The sequence below is a fragment of the Nuphar pumila genome, chromosome 6 (genome assembly GCF_984573655.1).
Source record: "Nuphar pumila chromosome 6, dmNupPumi1.hap1.1, whole genome shotgun sequence".
Lineage (NCBI taxonomy): Eukaryota > Viridiplantae > Streptophyta > Magnoliopsida > Nymphaeales > Nymphaeaceae > Nuphar > Nuphar pumila.
In genome coordinates this window covers 126,470,288-126,490,295 of record NC_143254.1, presented here as the reverse complement: position 1 = coordinate 126,490,295, position 20,008 = coordinate 126,470,288, and the positions used below count along the sequence as shown (strand labels likewise).

The 20,008-nt window shown below is 39.7% G+C and overlaps 1 protein-coding gene across 1 annotated transcript in view; it reads left to right on the top strand.

Moving 5' to 3' along the window:
- The window catches only part of LOC149836107 (suppressor of mec-8 and unc-52 protein homolog 1), a 71,425-nt gene that overhangs the window by 49,184 nt on the left and 2,233 nt on the right, over nucleotides 1-20,008 (top strand). Inside the window, exon 15 of the mRNA XM_090010787.1 lies at nucleotides 19,307-19,358. Within this exon, the coding sequence (XP_089866913.1) occupies nucleotides 19,307-19,358 (52 nt within the window). The remainder of the gene's footprint in view (nucleotides 1-19,306; nucleotides 19,359-20,008) is intronic.

Below are 20,008 nucleotides of genomic sequence, written 5' to 3'. Positions count from 1 at the left end.
CAACTGGTGCAACTATTGTAAGAGGGAGATTTATAGAATAATTTCTAGGATGAAACATTTGAAAAGAAGTCGTCCATGGATCCGGACCCAGACCCGTATCCATATGCAGTCAGGTATCCACACGCAATGCTGTGTTTTCAGTACCCTAATTTTTGTAACCACTCACTAATATATATATATATATATATATATATATATATATATTATTGAATAGAGCAGTCACGGTGATTGGAATCTCAGCTGTGACCTTATGCAGCCCCTATTCTCTATCATCTTCTTTCTCCTGGGCAGGTAAGTCTGGAGTTTCTTCCTTTTAACATGGTATCAAAGCAGCCAAGTTAAAGCTGGGCTTGGAGTTGTCTTTCCAAAAGGAATGCCCAAAGAGATGATCTCAAATCCCAAGCCGAAAAAACTGTGAGTTTCTATTTTCTGCATCTTCTTTGAATCAACGTTTTTCCTGATCTAACTTTCAAATCCAGATCTGTGTTTTCCTTCAATCTGTGTTCCTTTTCTAAACCCAGATCTAACTTTCAATCTATTTTTTTCCCTTCAATCTGTGTTTCTTTGAATCTGCATTTTTCCTGCATCTTTCTTCAAATCAGCGTCTCGGTCTATACCTCTCTTTTAAATCCAAATCTGGATTTTCCAATCTCAAACTTTCTGCGTCTCTTAATTAGTGTTTTTAATCTAGATTTTCCAATCTCAGACTTTCTGCATCTCTTAATCAGTGTTTTTCTCCCATCCTTTACTTCACTCGAGATCTCCTCATTCTTACTCCTTGCTCATTTTTGAAATTCCCTCCGAAAATTGGAAATGTTTCTCCACATTGAAAATATTGATTCTTATCTCTTTTTCATTTGCCAATTATCTTTGTTTTATTTAAAAGGGATCATCGACATAATCGTCCGCTGCTAATCTGGTTTTATCTGGAATACCTTTGCTTTATATTTATCATCTTTATTATTCCAGATTAGAGAATTTCTTGGAGACCATTTATTTATTCAACGAGGGATTTTATCAATTTGGAACCGATTCAGTGTAGCCACGATCAGATCTGTCATGCTCGTTGGTCACGTCGGGATATAATTTTCTTGTTTTTAATTTCTGCAAAAAAAAGGGCAGAATATTAAAAGTGGCTGATCCAGAAAATTTTCCCTCCTTTAACGTCAATTTATTGTGTTTTTCTCAATGGATTCCTTCTTACCACAAACAGGTCTTTCTTCTAACTTTCTTAGTCAACTCGTTTCTGAAAAGTTAAACAACACCAATTTCTTTACTTGGAAAAGACAAATCGTTCCTTTCATAAGGAGCCAAGATCTCTTTGGACCTCTGGATGGATCAATTCGAACCCCTAAAGAATTTATTTCTCAGGAAAATGAAGATGATAAAGGGGCATCCTCTATTGTACTTCTCAGAAATCCGGATTACGTTGCTTGGATGAAGAGAGACCAAGCATTGGTGGCATACATCACCTCTACACTATCGCAAGAGGTTCTTGTAGCCATTCCTGATGATTGTTCGGCTAGGGAGTTGTGGGACAAGTTACTTCAGACATATTCGCAAATATCCGAGGCTAGAGTTGTGTTTCTTAAGCGGGAATTTTGGATCAGCTAGCTATCGTGGGATGTGTGGTTAATGATAAAGATAAAGTACAACAGACTCTAAGCGGGCTGGGGCCAGATTATCATGTTCTGACAACATTCTTATTGTGTCTCCGAGAGCTTCCAAAGTTTGAAAATCTACGTGCAAAATTGCTGCAATATGAAATGAGTTTGAAGGGTTTTTCTGAAGAAAATTATATGCACTCAGGGATTCAAGATATACTTACTACAAGACTGGTTTATGAAAGAGGAAGAGGAGGTGGTGCTTTTCGAGGCAGACGTGGACAAGCAAGACATGGTTTTGGGGGTTGTGGACTACTTCCAACACCTAATGTTCCTTCCAATCAGCAAAGTCAAAGGCCCATTCCTATATGTTTTTTATGTAACAAAAGGGGGCATATTAAAACAAATTGCTGGTTCAATTCCCAAAGTAAAGGAAAATCTTTGCAAACAGAGACTAAGAAAGACTCAGGAATCTCAAAGGCTGGGGGAGAAGTAAAGCAGTTACTATTGGCAGCACTGAATATGAAGCAGAATGATAAAGGCATTTGGTATGTTGACTCAGGGGCAGCAACCCACATTTCAGGTGATGTAGGTAAACTCCTAAACCTTATTCCTTATGTTGGTAGAAATAGTATAGTTACAGGAGATGATTCTCATCACTCCATTTCACACATTGGAAATGCTATTATACCCATGTCTAAGTTTCCTCTCAAGCTTTCAAATGTTCTCCATGCACCAAATATTCAGAAAAATATTGTTTCTGTCTCAAAATTGGTTGATGATATTAATGCATCAGTTGAATTTACTCCTGTTTATGTCAAGGATCTTCATACGAGGGAGACATTCGCTGAGGGAAAGAGATGAGGCAACATGTACATTTTTCAAGAAGATCCCTCCTCCACAGTTCATTTCACTTGTTCATCCTTGAAGCTTCATCAACATCCACCATTAATTTCTTCTGAGTGTGTGTTCGCTATTTCTGAATGTAATAAACCAATTCTTTGGCATAGTCGATTGGGTCATTGTGGGCGTCATTTTATTGAAAAAATTGTCTCAAATAATTTGATTCCTAAGTCTAGTATGGGTTCAGAAGTAAATGAAATAAAATGTCCGAGTTGTCACTTATGTAAGAGTCATGTTTTACCCTTCAATTCAATCAATAAAAGAGCTTCAGGGCCTTTTGAAATCATATGTTCTGATGTCTGGGGCTCTGCACCAATTGCTTCTGATTCAGGTAGCAGATATTATCTTATTTTTGTTGACAACTATTCGCGTTATACTTGGATATTCTTCATGAAGCATAAGTTCAAAGTCTTTGGATTGTTTCAAAAGTTCTATTATTTCATCAAAAATCATTTCTCTGAAAATATTCTACATTTTAAATGTGATGGGGGGGGAGAGTTTTCCTCTAGTGATTTTATTGATTTTCTCTAGCATAACGGAATAAGGAGAAGAGTGTCTTGCCCACATACACCTCAACAAAATGGGATTGCTGAAAGGAAGCATCGACATATTGTTGAGAGTGCAATGAGCATGATACATGATAGTAATCTCCCTATTACTTTATGGACAGAGGCCTTTTATTCTACAATGCATGTGATGAATCATCTGCCCATGGCACTGTTAAAAAACATATTGCCATACTTTACACTTTTTGGTATTCATCCCGATTATCATGAATTATGTGTTTTTGGATCTGTTTGTTATGTGCATATTGACAACTCGTTAAGGCATAAGTTTCAAGACAAAGCCTTGAAAGTGCAGATTTGTGGGGGTATGCAGATGACTATAAGGGGTACAGGTGCTATGATCCTTCGAGCAGACACATCAAAGTGTCCAGAAACGTTATTTTTGATGAGATGAACTTTGATAATCAACCAGCTAACATCTCAAGTTCAGGATCCAATGTTGAGGTATATTATCCATGGCTAACTTCTGAACTTTTTTTCAACATTAATGATGATTGTCCTCCAGACTGTAGTCAGAAGGAAATATGTGAGGAGTCGGAAAATGCATCACAGCCAGAAGAAGTTGTTGCGCAACCCTTGGAAACAGGAAGGTACAAGGGCATCATCTACACCCGACGTGAGAAAGAACCTCCACCCGTCTTTGCTTCCAGTCCGGATCTTAATGTAACTCCTCATTCCTCACAGGAGTTGGTTGTCAGGAGGTCTACTCGGCCTCGACATCGACTTGATAGATGGGTCAGCTACAAAAACTTTTCACTGGATTTTCAATTGTTTTTGACATCCATAAACAAAGAAGATGAGCCTCACATTTTATCAAGCTGCCAACTCCAAGAAGTTGATTGAAGCGATGAATGAAGAAATGAAAGCCTTACATGAATGAGGAACTTGGGAGATTGTGCCCAGACCACCCAACAGAAATGTTGTTGGATCGAAATGGGTGTATAAGATCAAATATAAACCAGATGGAAGTATTGAAAGGTATAAGGCTAGACTTGTTGTCAAAGGGTTTATGCAAGAACAAGGGCAGGATTTTGATGAAACTTTTTGGTCCTGTTATGAAAATGGGGACCATTCGGATTGTGTTAGGTCTAACTATTAAGCATGTATGGACATTAAGTCAGCTAGATGTTAAAAATGCTTTCCTACATGGAGATTTAGAGGAGAAAGTTTATATGGAGCAGCCCGCTGGATATACAGAACAAGATGCTAATCAATACGTGTGTAGATTAAAAAGACCGATATATGGTTTAAAACAGACATCTCGTTCTTGGTTCAAGAGTTTTTTGCTTGAGATACAGAGACACGACTTCTCTAGGTCTCTTCTAGATCATTCATTATTCATCTACAAGAAGCAGAATGTGACCACACTCCTATTGATATATGTAGACGACATCATCATTACAGGAAACTGTGGAACTCACATTGAGGAAGTAAAGAAATTATTGAATTAGAGATTTAAGATGAAGGATTTGGGAGATCTGCGATATTTCCTTTGGGCAGAAGTCGACAAGACATGTAATATTCTTACTGTCACTCAACACAAGTATACAATGAACAATCTCAGTAGAGCGGGTATGATGAATTGCAAACCCTTGGGAACTCCAAGTGTCATACATCAGAAACTGAGCTCTAAAGAGGGAGACCTATATGAAGATCCTACTAGATACCACAACATAGTAGGTATGTTACAATACCTAACATTCACTCGACCTGATATAGTATATTCAGTTAATTAGGTGTCTCAATTTATGCATGAACCTCGTATGCCACATATGGAGGCAGTTAAGAGAATACTAAGGTATTTAAAAGGCACTGCCGATGATAGGCTTGTGTACAGAAAGGGTGGGCTGAATCAGGGTGCACATGAGATCATTGTTTATGTTGATGCTGATTGGGCATGTGATCTAGATGAACGTCGATCGGTATCTGGTTATTGCATTTTCCTTTGGTCGAACTTGATTTCTTGGAGCAGTAGAAAACAGAAAGTCGTCGCTAGGTCGAGCACAAAAGCCGAATACAGATCAATGGCTGCCGCGACTGCGGAGGCTACATGGATAAGGCATCTCTTCACAGAAATAGGATAACCGATTGCTCGATCACTCCTACTATGTGATAACCAAAGTGCTATCAATATGTCATTCAATCCTATTTATCATAGTCGGACAAAACACATTGAACCAACACTTTGTGAGGCAAAAGGTCGAAGAAAAGGAGATTGAACCCTATTTTGTCCGAATTGAAGAGAAAGTTGCAGACATATTCACAAAAGGATTGACGAAGAACATGTTTTGGATGTTAAAAAGCAAGTTGTTCATGATCCAAGACCATCTACAACTTGAGGAATGGTGAAAAGAAGTCGTCCATGGATCCGGACCCGGACCCGTATCCATATGCAGTCACGTATCAACACGCAATGCTGTGTTTTCAGTACCCAAATTTTTGTAACTACTCACTACAACAACAACAACAACAACAACAACAACAACTATGCCTTCATCCCAAAACAATTGGGGTCAGCGATATGAACCAAAAAAGAAAATCATTCTGGGTCTTCCACATGAATCCTTCTCCTCCAATCATTTCTATCCAATGCCATGTCCTCGGTGAGGTTCAAAGCATTCATATCCTTTCCTATCACCTCCATCAATGTCTTCCTAGGCCTACCCCGACCTCTTTTAACTAATATATTTTCCCATTTCTCCATCCTTCTAACTGGAGCATCATTAGGCCTTTGCCGAATATGTCCAAACCACCGTAAACGAGTCTCTCTCATCTTATTTTCAATGGGTGCAACGCCTACCTTCTTACGTATCTCCTTGTTCTGAATCTTATCTTTTATTGTATTTTCACACATCCATCTCAGCATACGCATCTCAGCTACACTCATTTTTTGAATATGATGTCTCTTGGCAGCCCAACATTCCGTACCATATAGTAAAGCGGGCCTAATCGTCGTCCTATAAAACTTTCCCTTCAACCGCAATGACATTCTATGATCGCACAACACTCCAGTTGCACTCTTCCATTTCATCCACCCAACCTTTATCCTATGATTTACATGTCCATCAATTTCTCCATACTTTTGAACTATGTCACATGGGTGCGGGTGCGGGTGCGGGTGCGACACGGGTGCGGCGCAATTCCAAAAAATTTGGACACGGGGACTCGGCTATATATATATATTAAAAAATATATATTATAAATATATATATTTTAAATATTATAATTATATATATAACAATAAATTAACACATAAAGATTGTAAATTTTAAAGCAAAAAAAAACAATTCTTAACAACACAAACTTACCAAAATATAACACATAAAGAAGCTTGTGAGTGTGATAAACAACAAAACTTATCATAAATCTGCCTCATCGTCTGAATTAGAAGGAAGAACAGGATCGAGGTAGTCCATGTTGAGAGTATGTAAATTATGTTCTCCCTCCAAGTCAAAATCTTCTGGATTTACATCCCAATTCTTGGATGGTCCACAACTGCATCAAAAAATCACTATATTAGTATCTAACTTAAAACTTTGAATACAAATATGAAATATTTAAATACAAACTTTGAATACAAAGAAAAAAAAGTACCTATACTCTTCTTTGGTGCGGCGAGAAATTAATCGTAGATTTGAGTGAACATATACCAAATCCTCTGCTCTTTTACTAGTGAGTTTGTTTCTTTTAATGTTGTGAATTTGAGCATATGTACTCCAATTTCTTTCACAACAAGATGATGTAGCAGGTTGGGATAACAACTTCATTGCAAGACGTTGCAGATTTGGTGTCTCTGATCCATATGTTGCCCACCAATTAAGGGGATCTTCCTCGTCCCTTGCCACAAGTGCTGCTAAAGAATCAAATCTTCCAGTAGAAAACTTGCCAAACTCACTATTTACAACCTTAAACATGTGAGGATCATTAAAAACTCTTCCCAAATATATCATTCTATTTCTTGATATCTCAGGATCTTCATTTGGAGAAACACGACCAACACCTGCTGTCAACCATTTTTTTGCATAGTATTTTGGATTGAGAGAGTGTGCCATGCAATGCAAAGGTGTATTGCTTTTATCCCATCTTCTCACTAAAACTGAATGTACATGATTGTAAAATTCTGAATCATCAAGTGCAATATCTTTCTTCTCATGTTTAAAAATGATACTTTGAACTTTTTCAATCATATTGTCCCACATTTCATAAATTCTATGAAGCATGGGTACATCTCTGTCAACTTCTCTCAGCATTTCCCAAATAGGCTCTGTAAATTCAACAAAATATGTAATTTTATCCCACAAAAAATCATCACAGATGCATTTTTTGATAGCTTGAGCCTTGACATCATCTTCAGTACGATAAAAATCCCAATCTTGATCAGCCACCATCATCATCAATGCATTCTTGAGTTGCTTAATTCTTTTTATCATAACAATTAGAGAAGCAAAACGAGTTTCAGCAACTTTCAGTAACTTGAGATCAGAATGCCTATTAAATATAGAAAGGGCATGATGATGGTTTACAACAAAATTTCTAATATTTCGAACGTCATGCTCTATTTCCTCAATCCATAAGCACATTTCATGTGCATGTGCATCATCTTTTGATGGATTGCATATACTCTTAAGTGCCAAATTTAAACTGTGTGCTGCACAAGGAGTCCAAAAAATATGTGAATATGTATCTTCACTTGCCAAATTCATTCCTGCACGACTGCAAACTGGAGCATTGTCAGTAATGATTTGCACCACACTTTCTTCACCCACTTCTTTTATCACTTCAACAAATAATCTCTTTAAATATTCAGCATCTTTATACTCTCCAGATGCATCAACAGTCTTCAAAAAGATTGGCCCATTTAGTGAATAAGCAATGAAGTTTATCAGTGGTCGCCTTTGTATATCAGTCCACCCATCAGAAACAATCGACACTCCATGTCGTTTCCATGCAAATTTTTGGGTCTCTAGCAAGTCTTCAATTCTATTTTTTTCCTCTGCAAGAAGGACTGTTCTTAGTTTTTCTGAACTAGGAGGCACATAACCACTCAAATTGCAATTAGCCAAAGATGTAATCATATCTTTCCAATATGGACTTCTAGCTACATTAAAAGGAATTGAGCTTGAGTAAAAGAATCGACCAATCTTTTTATCAATTTCTGCTCTTGCCATGTTTTTGAATGACGCTTGTATTGTTTTATTGCTTTCCATCTTTCTTTTCTTTAAAAGCTCTTCTTGTGTATCACTAGCAGTAGGAAAAGACAAATTAATCGAATCGCTTTTCATCTCTGCAATTTTCTTCTTTTCAGCTTCCTCTTGTTCTTTTTTTAATTGCTTTAACATGTCTTTGTCAACCCCAGAACATGCCCTAATTCCTTGACCACGAATATGCAAAAGATGTGCTTTCACACGCGTATAAGAACCTGTGAAAACAGTCTTATATAGATTACAATGAAACTGCACATTCCCACCACCACCACTACTAGCTTTTATCCCTTTTGTCACAAGCCTCCAAAGTGGTTGAGAAACATCTAATTCAGGGTTAGAACTTGAACCAAATGTATTGACACTACCGCTAGAACTCGCCATTATATCTGAAAAGTGAAAACTGAAAAGAAAATAATTAAATAAGTAAATAAAATAAAGTTAATAAAACAGGGAATATTGGAGGGGCCGAGCCCCTCTTCTGCGAGCAGAGGGTGCAGGGAGGGGGGCCGAGCCCCTCCTCTGCGAGCAGAGGGTGCAGGGAGGGGCCGAGCCCCTCCCCTGCGAGCAGAGGGTGCAGGGAGGGGGGCCGAGCCCCTCTTCTGCGTGCAAAGGGTGCAGGGAGGGGGGCCGAGCCCCTCCTCTGCGAGCAGATGGTGCAGGGAGGGGCCGAGCCCCTCCCCTGCGAGCAGAGGGTGCAGGGAGGGGCCGAGCCCCTCCCCTGCGAGCCGAGGGTGCAGGGAGGGGGGCCGAGCCCCTCCCCTGCGAGCAGATGGTGCAGGGAGGGGGGCCGAGCCCCTCCTCTGCGAGCAGATGGTGCAGGGAGGGGCCGAGCCCCTCCCCTGCGAGCAGAGGGTGCAGGGAGGGGGGCCGAGCCCCTCCTCTGCGAACCGAGGGTGCAGGGAGGGGGGCCGAGCCCCTCCCCTGCGAGCAGAGGGTGCAGGGAGGGGCCGAGCCCCTCCCCTGCGAGCAGAGGGTGCAGGGAGGGGGGCCGAGCCCCTCCCCTGCGTGCAAAGGGTGCAGGGAGGGGGGCCGGGCCCCTCTTCTGCGTGCAAAGGGTGCAGGGAGGGGGGCCGAGCCCCTCCTCTGCGAGCAGAGGGTGCAGGGAGGGGCCGAGCCCCTCCCCTGCGAGCAGAGGGTGCAGGGAGGGGCCGAGCCCCTCCCCTGCGAGCAGAGGGTGCAGGAAGGGGGGCCGAGCCCCTCCTCTGCGAGCAGAGGGTGCAGGGAGGGAGGCTACGAGCAGGGTCGACATACCTGACGGAGGGGGAACCGGTGGCTGCCTGTCGCCGGAGTTCGGATCGCCGGCGTGGTTGTAGGAGAAAGCTGCAGGGGCTGAGGGGGAGAGGCAAAATCGAGAGGGTAAGCCCCTCTCCCTGTCGATAAACCCCTTTTAGGGTTCGGCTGCCAAAAAAAATTTAGATCTGGGTCGGGTTTGGACCCGACCCGACCCGGATCCAAAACAAAATTTAAAACTCGAACTGGACAATTTTGGACTCGGTCAAAGTTGACCGAGTCCAAAATGTGGTCGGACTCGGCCCGGACTCGTTGACCGAGTCCGACTCGGAGTTGACCGAGTCCGGGCCGAGTCCAAAGCCGCACCCGAGTCCGCACCCGAGTCCGTGCGTGTCGACGCGGGTGCGGCAACCCTTTAGCCGAGTCCGTGTGACATAGCTTTTGAATGATAGATACCAAATATTTGAAACAATCATCCATCGATATTTCTTCCTCACCAAACTTCACTACACTCCCATCACTACTTCGTTGCTTACTAAACCAACATTCCATGTATTCTGTCTTACTCTTACTCAACTTAAAACCTCTTGCTTCCAATGTTTGTCTCCATAATTCTAACTTAGCATTAACCCCAGCTCTAGACTCATCAATCAAAACAATATCATCAGCAAACAACATACACCACGGCACATTTTCTTGAATTGATCTCGTAAGCACTAATATATATATTATTGAATAGAGCAGTCACGGTGATTGAAATCTCAGCCGTGACCTTCTGCAGCCCCTATTCTCTGTCATCTTCTTTCTCCTGTGCAGGTAAGTCTGGAGTTTCTTCCTTCAACAACATTTAGTCGGCACAAGACTTAATGTGTCCACATGCACTTCTAAGCATCTGCCAGATGCTGTGAAATGACAGATGCATGAGATATTGAAGGAGTCTCAAAGGAAGAGGCGCAAAAGAAAAAACAGCAGGAGGCGACATAAATTGGGGGCTACGATATGTCCTAACCCTGGGAAGAGTCAGAAATGCCACATGAGTCATATGGGAAATCAACTGACAGCGTGACCTGCTCCACTGAGGAGTTGGAGATTTTACTCCAACAGAAGGACAAGGGAGTAAAGATTGGGATACGAGACTTGCACACCATTAAACGTTGCAAACTCATGTCATTTTTAGGCTATGGCTGATGCAATAGCCAGTATAGGAGCTGGTTACAGGATACCTTCTTATCATGCATTGAGGGATAGGATTTTCAGGCAAGTTGTTGCAGAAGTGAAGCAATGGTGTGGTGAGTTTAGAGAGTCTTAAAAGACTACGGGCTGCACATCATGGCAAATCTGTGGACAAATAGGTAATAACAAAATCTGGTATTCATTCAACCATCATAAACTTGATGAGGTGGTTTACTAAGAAAGGCAAGTTGATATGCGTTGCATTAACAAGGTTTGCTACAAAGGTTTTGTTTGTATAAAGCCTTATCATTCATCAAAATGAACTAAAGCAAATGTTTGCTTTAGATTAGTTGTTTTTAATGAAGATTGCGTAAAAACTATTGGGGTTGAGATAGTGGAGATAGTCTTCTCCATGGAGTTTTTGTAGAGGTGTAGTATGTTTTTGAGGATGACAGTGCTATTCGTGGAAGTGTTGAGGAAAGTGAACAATGATCAGGCTCCGACTATGCCCTACTTGTATGATGATATGGACAGGGCAAAAGAACAAATTAGAGAAAATTTCAAGAAAAAGTATTATATGCCAGTTTGGAAGGTAATTGATAAGAGATGAACTCACCAACTCCATCAAGACATTCATGCTGCTGCCTCTTCAATCCTGCCATCAAATTCTCCTTTACATTCATATATGATAGGGAAGTACAAACAGGCATCCTGAACTCCCATTGAGGAACTTAATATAGATCAGTCTCCAGAGACAAATTCATATGGAGTTAACCATTATCTAGGTTTGCACAACGTATATTGAGTCAGTGATGCAACACAATTGGATGCAAGAGAAATTGAAGTTTTTTTGAGCGCATCCACACAAAGAAAAGTACATTGGAACACTCTCGATTAAATGATCTTGTATTTATCTCATACAACATGAGATTGAAGCAAATGTAACATTAAGATATATGTTAGTGGATCTACTTTAATACAACTTATATTCTAATTAATATATGAACATTGGACAAATACAAAAAGAATCGAGAAGACGCTCTATGAGCAATTATGACCATCAGTAGTGACAACCTTGATATATTAGATGAATGGGTTGAATAAGAGCCTGGTGTCTTGGATGATGACGAGGCTTGAAGGCAATTGGAGGCTGAGATGAATGATGACAATGATTATGCTGGCCCAGAGACGAATGTGGATGAAGGAGAAGACAACTCAAAAGAAGAAGATCCATCATTTGAATATCGTTTTCGTTATGATTGATAGATTATGATGCTTCTTTTGTTTTGTTATTTTATATATAACTTTGATATCAAACATTCATACTTGTGACTTTTTGTTAAATGTTTGTTAGGAGTGTTATTTTACCAGTGCATGTTTATGTTTAGTTACTCATAATGCATATATTCGTTCTTTTTTTCCTATTGCATTCTATAATTTTTTCTGATTATTTTTTATATTTTGGAGTTTTTTCTCTATTTTTAGTAAATTTTCTGATTTTTTGTGATTTTTAATTCAAGTTTTTTTTATATCTTACGATACGATACAATACACCCGTATCTCAGGCATCATACGATGCGGGTTCTGATACACTAATTACAACATTGGTTTAAACAAGGTTAACACGTTATCCAGCATCGAACACTTTGTGTCTAAGAATCAAAAGTGTTGACATGCGACACGGAGTGTAAATTTTTTGTTGGGCCCTTCTATGTTGAAAAATGAAGTGTCCATAAAGTGTTTAGGAGTGTCAATGTTGGTGTCCAATTGTCAGTGTCAGACACACGTTGGCCCTCCAGAAGTGTCAAGGTAACATAGCTTGTAGGTTTATTGGGCATATACCGTAAGAATGAGTTTATCATGCATTACCTGCTTCATCTCGTTTCATTATCGAATTGGTTCCAACTCTTGATTCTTACCACACCAAGGCCAAGCTGCGTAGACGAGTGGTAGCCAAGACAACTTTGTGATGCTCAGGGATTTGGTGCAGGCTGAAGAAGGCTTCGATGCCTCTGATTACTTAAAGAAAACATCCATGTGAAGCCACCTCGTGAACTTTGGAAGGTCAAGCTTCACACTGTATGTCACTACTTGCTATGAACCACATGTTGGACGGCTCTGCACTAGGTCTGTGTGAGCCAAAAATCATCATAATCATAGTCCAAGAGGGTTTCTGCATATCTACCTTGAACTCCTTATTGTGGTGACTGCCACTCTGTGCTCAACCTAGTGGAGGACTTGGATGTACTTGATCTTCTTTGACAGGTGCACTTGCTGCTGGTTATGCAAACTAGATCTCATAAAGAATAAATCGTGAATTTAGTCACACTTGTAGACTCTTGGTCTGAGTGGGTCTAAAAAGAGGGTTTGGGTTTTGTAGGACAGGCCTAGGTGGGATATCAGCGGGTAAATGTCAGGTTTGGTGTAAAATGGATTAGTCTGAGTCTGAGCTAGGTTTGGATCATAGTTTAAGTTTAAAGCTCGGTGATTTGGGTAATAGGTTTGGTTAGGATCCAGTTGGATCATGACCAGATTAGAGTAAGAATGAGTTTTAGGACTCGAAATTTGTTGGGAACTCGGATTGGATATTGTGGGTAGTGGGTTTGGTTTAAAACACATCCAGGTCCATAATATTGATGGGTTTGGTCTTGACCCAGTCCAACTTATGGCTGGTGCTTCGTCCAGGTCCAATAAGATTCAGTTTGGATTGGGCTCAAAGGAACTGAGTTAATGTTTGGGTTTGGGATCCAACTTGGGTGGTGTGGGTAAAGGTTTGGGTCAAATTGATTTGAAAAGGATCTACAATAAGGTTGATTTGGGTCCATTTAAGAAAGAACTTGGCTTTGCTCTCTCAAACGATTGAGATGTCTTGTAATTTGAGGAGCATTTTTGGGAAAGCTTTGGAAGTGTGCGTGAGCCATGTGGAGTGTGATGTGTGTGACATCAATTAAGATTTTGATTCGTTAATCGAGATGTTCAGAACAAGTTCATCGTTCAGAGCCTCAAAACAACGAAAAACCTAATCAACGATGTTAGACATGGCAGTGATCGGCCAGAAGTGACCAGAGGAGATGAAAATGCAAATCAACATTCCAAATGGGGACAGAACTCACTGAGTCTGTCCTCCGTCGACATGCAGCCAATGAGGGTGGTCTAATGCTTGGAGGTCGTCTATAGCTCAACCACTGAGCATTCAAATCACCATAACCACACCATAGAAGATCGGCCAAAAGGCGAAAGTTGGTAATGTGGCAAGATTGGTGATGGCAGGAGCAGTTTCAGCCAGCTACTCACCAGTGATCAGACTGTCTGCTCTAGTCGGTGGGGCTCTCCAAAACCCGACTCTATTGTGTTTCAAGGGGAAACCGTTGTAAGGTGGGGCTCTGCGACCAATCGGCTGCCGACCAACCATCATCTGCAAGTTGGATTCGATTGGTTGGGCTATCCCCTCCTAGTAGAAATCAGATCCTATAAAAACGCTGAGTGAGATTGGCAATCTTACCCAGCGTTTACAACCACAAAACCCCTGTGGGTCCCACTTGTACTGAGCTACAGTACAGTGGGTGGGTGGGTTTTGTGGTTGTAAACGTTGGTGGGGGTTTCCACCCTCTTCTGTAGTAGCCAGACCATAAGCCCACGGAGTGAGGGCCCAACATTAGTTGAAATTCGATCAGTGACACCCCGCCGGTTAGATCCGAACGGTTGGACCCTCACATGCTGGTGGGACGCCCCTCCATTGCCTCTACAAATTAGACTGTGGGTGGGGGTGTCACCCCTCCTTGCATATCAGATGGCCACCCATCTAATGAGGCACAAGGGGGAATGGTTCAATTTCAAACTGGTTTCCTCCTAAATTGAGTCATCAAACTAGGATTTGGCCTCAAAACCCGATTCTTTCTCCAATATGCTTGAATCAACCCTATTATGGACTTTTTCTTACCTGGTTTGTCCCATATCTTTACCCACACCACATAGATTAGATCTCAAACCCAAATTTTAATCAAGTTTGAACCTAATCCAATATAGAGCTTATTGAACTCAGACCATTCACGCTAATAAGCTCCACTCATAATTTGGACTGAATCAAGACCAAACTGATCAATATTATGGACCTAAATTGGGTTTAAACCAGACCCATTACCAACAAAATCCAATTGAGGCTCCATCTCAACACATGTTGAGTCCAAAAACTTATCTCAAAGCAAGAAGATGGACTCTAGAAGAGAGAAGGTGAGAAGAAGCACAAAGAAAACTTCATTACCTATGTCACTTGGGTACGGGTACGAAGGGTACAACACAACAATTCAAAAAAATGTGGGTATGGGGACACAACTATATATATATATATATATATATATATATATATATATATATATATATATTGGACTGACATGTCTAGTTCCGATCTGGGTCAGCTTTGACACTGGTTTGATTCAGACCTAGGTTGAAATAGATCTGGATCTGGTCTGAATAAGACTTGGGTTTGGACTTTGACACATGTCTAGTTCTGATCTGGGTCAGCTTTGACACATGTCTGATTCAGACCTAGGTTGAAATTGGTCTGGATCTGGTCTGAATAATTCAGACTTGACTTTACCCAGGTCTTATCATATCACCTGGTTTGTGCCAGGTGTTATGAAAGACATTAGAAAAAAAAGAAAAAACATGAGAAACAGATCTGGATACAAATCTGGCTTAGGTCTGAATGGACCCAAATAAGATTTGGGTCCATTCAGACCTTATCATAACACCTGGTTTGCGCCAGGTGTTATGAGAGAGAGAGAGAGAGAGAGAGAGAGAGAGAGAGAGAGAGAGAGAGAGAGAGAGAGAGAGAGAGAGAGAGAGAGAGAGAGTTGTCCTGACCCGCTGGGTACCCCGCTGCCGGTGAAGGAGGAACCCTTCAATACCGACAGAATAAGAGGAAGAGAGGAAGCCAGTTACACACCCCCCCTCCTCCTCTTCTCTCTCTCCACCACTTTCTTCCTCCGTTTCTTCTTCTCCTCCTCTTTCTCGTTTCTCTCTATCCCTATTTCCCTCTCTCTGGCTTTCCCTCTCATTTTTTAAACCAGAGAAAGGGGGAAAAGGAGAACCGAGAGAGAGAAAAATCAAGAGGGGATAAGACGAGACAGAGAAAAATCAAGAGGGGATAAGACGAGAGAGAGAAAGAGTCTGAGAGAGAAGGGGGAAGATGAGGGTTTCGGGAGCGAGTCCGGGGAGAGAGTCGAGGGTTTCAGTGGGAGGGGGCATTTTTTTTGAGTTTTGGGTATGAATTAGACCCGACCGTACCCCACGCAGTGCGGGATCCGACCCGCGGCATACCCGCACTGCCTCCGATACTCGTACTCGTGTCAACATGGGTACGACCGCCAAATGGCGTGTCGCGGTTACATAGTTTATTACATAAAAAATGAGAACAATATAGGAGAGACTTCCCTCTACCTCACAACAACAACAACTACGCCTTCATCCCAAAACAATTGGGGTCGGCGATATGAACCAAAAAAGAAAATCATTTTGGGTCTTCCACATGAATCCTTCTCCTCCAATCATTTCTAACCAATGCCATGTCCTCGGTGAGGTTCAAAGCATTCATATCCTCACTATAAGACAAAAATAGTTGACTTTACTCCTAACTATAAAAAATACATGAATATCCTTATAAAGAAAGAAATGTACATCATAGTAAGAGGGTTAGCACACACAATATATATATATATATATATATATATATATATATATATATATATATATATATATATATATATATATATTACATCAATCTTAACATCCCCTCTCAAACTTGGGATGATGCAAGAGGAATCATCCCAAGTTGAAAGAGCTAAAATGCAAATGAGCAAGATTTAGTAAGTACATCTACAATTTGATCCTTAGAGCTCACCTGCTCAAGAAAAATGACTCCATCTTCGTAAGCTCTATTGTAAAGTGACAATCTGTTTCAATATGCTTAGTTCTTTCATGAAACTCTGAATTCTTTGTGATATGAATGACACTCTTATTATCACAAGACAAGAAGTCTGACCACAAATAGGAACCCCTAATTCCCCCAGCAGCTATCTGATCCAAATAATTATAACGGTAACCTGTGCCATGGCTCTATACTTTGCCTTAGTTGTAGATAAAACAACTCTTTGCTGCTTTTTACTTTTTCATGAAATTAAAGAGCCCCCCAAAAATACAAAATTCTATACTGGAGGGATGATATCAAGTAGACCTTCTAAAATTGCATCCCATAAGGCTCTAAGATTAGTGGAAGAGGACAAAGAAAAGAACATCTCAAAATACATAGAGTGCCGTACCCACACCCACATCATGTCGATATGGGTATGGTGGCCTTTTTAACGAGTTTGTGTGACATAAAATCACATATAAAGCATTTATGTTTCTATGAGCTGTATAAGACATCATCTAACATCAACAACTAATATAGATAATATTGCATACATATCTCACAAGAACATTGCAAAATATTAAATATCTTGCAATTAAGAACATGCTACAAGACTCATACTTTCATATTACATAAACAAAAGCAAAATAACAAAGTTTATGAACACTTAAGTATTAAATAACCAAGTTTTCTGTTTAAATATAACCTCAATCATCATCATCATTATCTTCTTCTTCTCCTCCTCCTTCGGCGTCGAAGATTCAATAATCAAGATAACATGTTATAAATGGTATGCATATCTCACAAGAAAAATGCAAACTATGAAATAATATGCATATTAAATAATGAATCAAAGCTAATAAGTCACAACATTCATAATAATGTGTGTTTGCATAAACAAAAAAAATCATAAACTGTTTTTCTCAATATTTAAAATTTTTACATAGCCAAATTTATTAAAGATTTAAACAAAAATAAAACAGACAACATCAATCACAAGTTTCATCATCATCATTCTCTTCCATTTCTTACAAAAAATCTTCCTAAATCACTCTTAAGCTCTTTAGGGATGAATATAAACCATAGTCACAAATATCGGTATCAATTATATCTTGGCGAGGCTATTTTTTGCGATGTTATAAGTTTGGTGATAAATCTCGAGAAATTCTCGGGACTTAAAAAATAACAAAATAACAAAAATAAGAAAATTTCATGTTTAGACAAAAAAGTACATAAAAAAAATAAGCTATATAACACAAACTCTTCTAACCGGGCACTGCACCCATGCGGGTGCGGCAGTTGGACACAACTTCCTTTGTGTCAGGTGAAGTCAACCACACTGAGGTCCATTTCTGTCCAAAAGTAGATTCAGTTAACCTCAACCAAATCCACTTTTATCTATATTATATACATAAATGCACACACACACACACACACACACACACACACACACACATATATATATATATATATATATATATCCGCACCAGTGGTTATAATTTATTGATGAGGAATAACAATTGTAGATTGTTAATTTGATTTATTGCATGAATTTATTTATGATGAAATGTTGATATGCTAATTGTTTTTATTTCATTAGTGTTAACTTAAAATTGTTAAAAATTATATATATATACTCTCCCCGCACCCAAGTTTTTTTAAAGTGTTGTATCGCCGCATCCGCACCCCGCATCCGCACAAGCATCCACACTCGCACCTGTGTGACATAGGAAATAAGTAAAATATGTAAAAGAAAAAAAAATCATATTTAAAATGTAAAAAAGAAATAAAAGGTAAAACTAATTGGTAATATCACGATAATATTGTTATAATATCGTGATAATATCATGATATATATAAATTTCTGATACTTTGAAAATATCACGCTATTTTACCTTTAATTATCATTTTTCCATCATATCGCGATATTTTTAAAATATCCCCGATATCTTTAACTATGTTATGAACGAGGCCCAAGGGACCTTATATGTTTTTGAAAAAAATTGAAATGAGTGCACTTAAACTGTATTTATAACGTATCTTAAGATACATCCTGTATCAGAGTGTATCGTAAGATACAGTGGCGTATCGTAAGATACACACCCGTATCAAGATATGGGTGTGTATCGTATTGGAAAACACCATAGATACGACGTACAATACACTACAATACTGCTTTTTTGTCCGGGGTCTGACCTCGTTCATCAGTTTAATGAATAGTGGCCTTCCCCATTGTTGATAATGTCTGCTTCTTTGTCTTTGGTGACTCCATCTGGTTTTTTGTCTCTCTGCAGTTTTTTTTTGCCTCTCAGAAAAGGCTAAAGTTTTCTTGCCTTTAGGAGAAAAAAACTCCCTCTCTCTCTCTCATGTTTGAAGCCCTGTGAAAAGAACCCTGGCTTAATCTGCTTGCTTTGATGCTGTTTCTCATAAATGACATTTAGCATATTGAACCACAGAATTCATCTTTCATTTTGTTTACATGAATCTGAATGTTAAAGCATAAACAAAGTGTAGCAGCACTCCCTGTTTATTGCATTTTTATTTTCAAAAAAATGGAAAAGAAAAACACGTTCATGTTGTGTGAAACAACCCTACATAGTTTCAGGCCATCTGCTTGACTCCTTTTCATGCCTCTCCATATCTTTTTTCTTTTTCTTTTTTTGGTCGCAAGACTAGAGTTTATTGTATCCAAAGTAATGTTTTCATGTTTTTATGCAGTTATATTTATTGCTTCAGCCATCAATCTGGTAAACTAGAACACTTGATGAAAGTAAGTATCCTTTATTTGATTTTTTTGCTAGTGTCTTGTTTTCTTCCAACGTAGGTGCTGTAATTTGTAGGTCTAAAGTACCACCTTGCATCTAGCTCAACAATTTTTGCTCTCTCTCTCTTCTGTTAATTGTCATAAATCTGTTTGTTTAGAAATTTAAGAAACTGTAGACATTTTTCTGCCTCCTTCAAATCACATAGAGAGACACCACCTTATGAAGCCCCTTATGATCACAATTATGTTCTCCTCATAAGAAACAAGCAAAATAAAGACAGATGTTATTCCAATTGTACATGGGCTCATTTTGGACCCTTAACCAGAGTTACCAGATGCTTCATAGATAGGTGGGAAGCACACTTCCCCGAAACTTGCTTCGGAAGTGCGAAACTCCTCGTTTCTGAAACTTGCTTCGAAAGTGCGAAAATCCTCGTTTCCGAAACTTGATAGGAATGTCGATTCTCCCATGCTTCTTCTATGCTTCCCACACATTTCTTCCCTGCTTCCCTACACGATTCCTATATGCTTCTTTCATGCCTTTTATGTTTTCCATGTGCTTCCTTTCACGCTTCCCTCTCACTTCTCATGTACTTTCTTTAAATTGGCAACCATTATTTTTAGATTTTGAGAATTTAATTCTTACACTACTAATT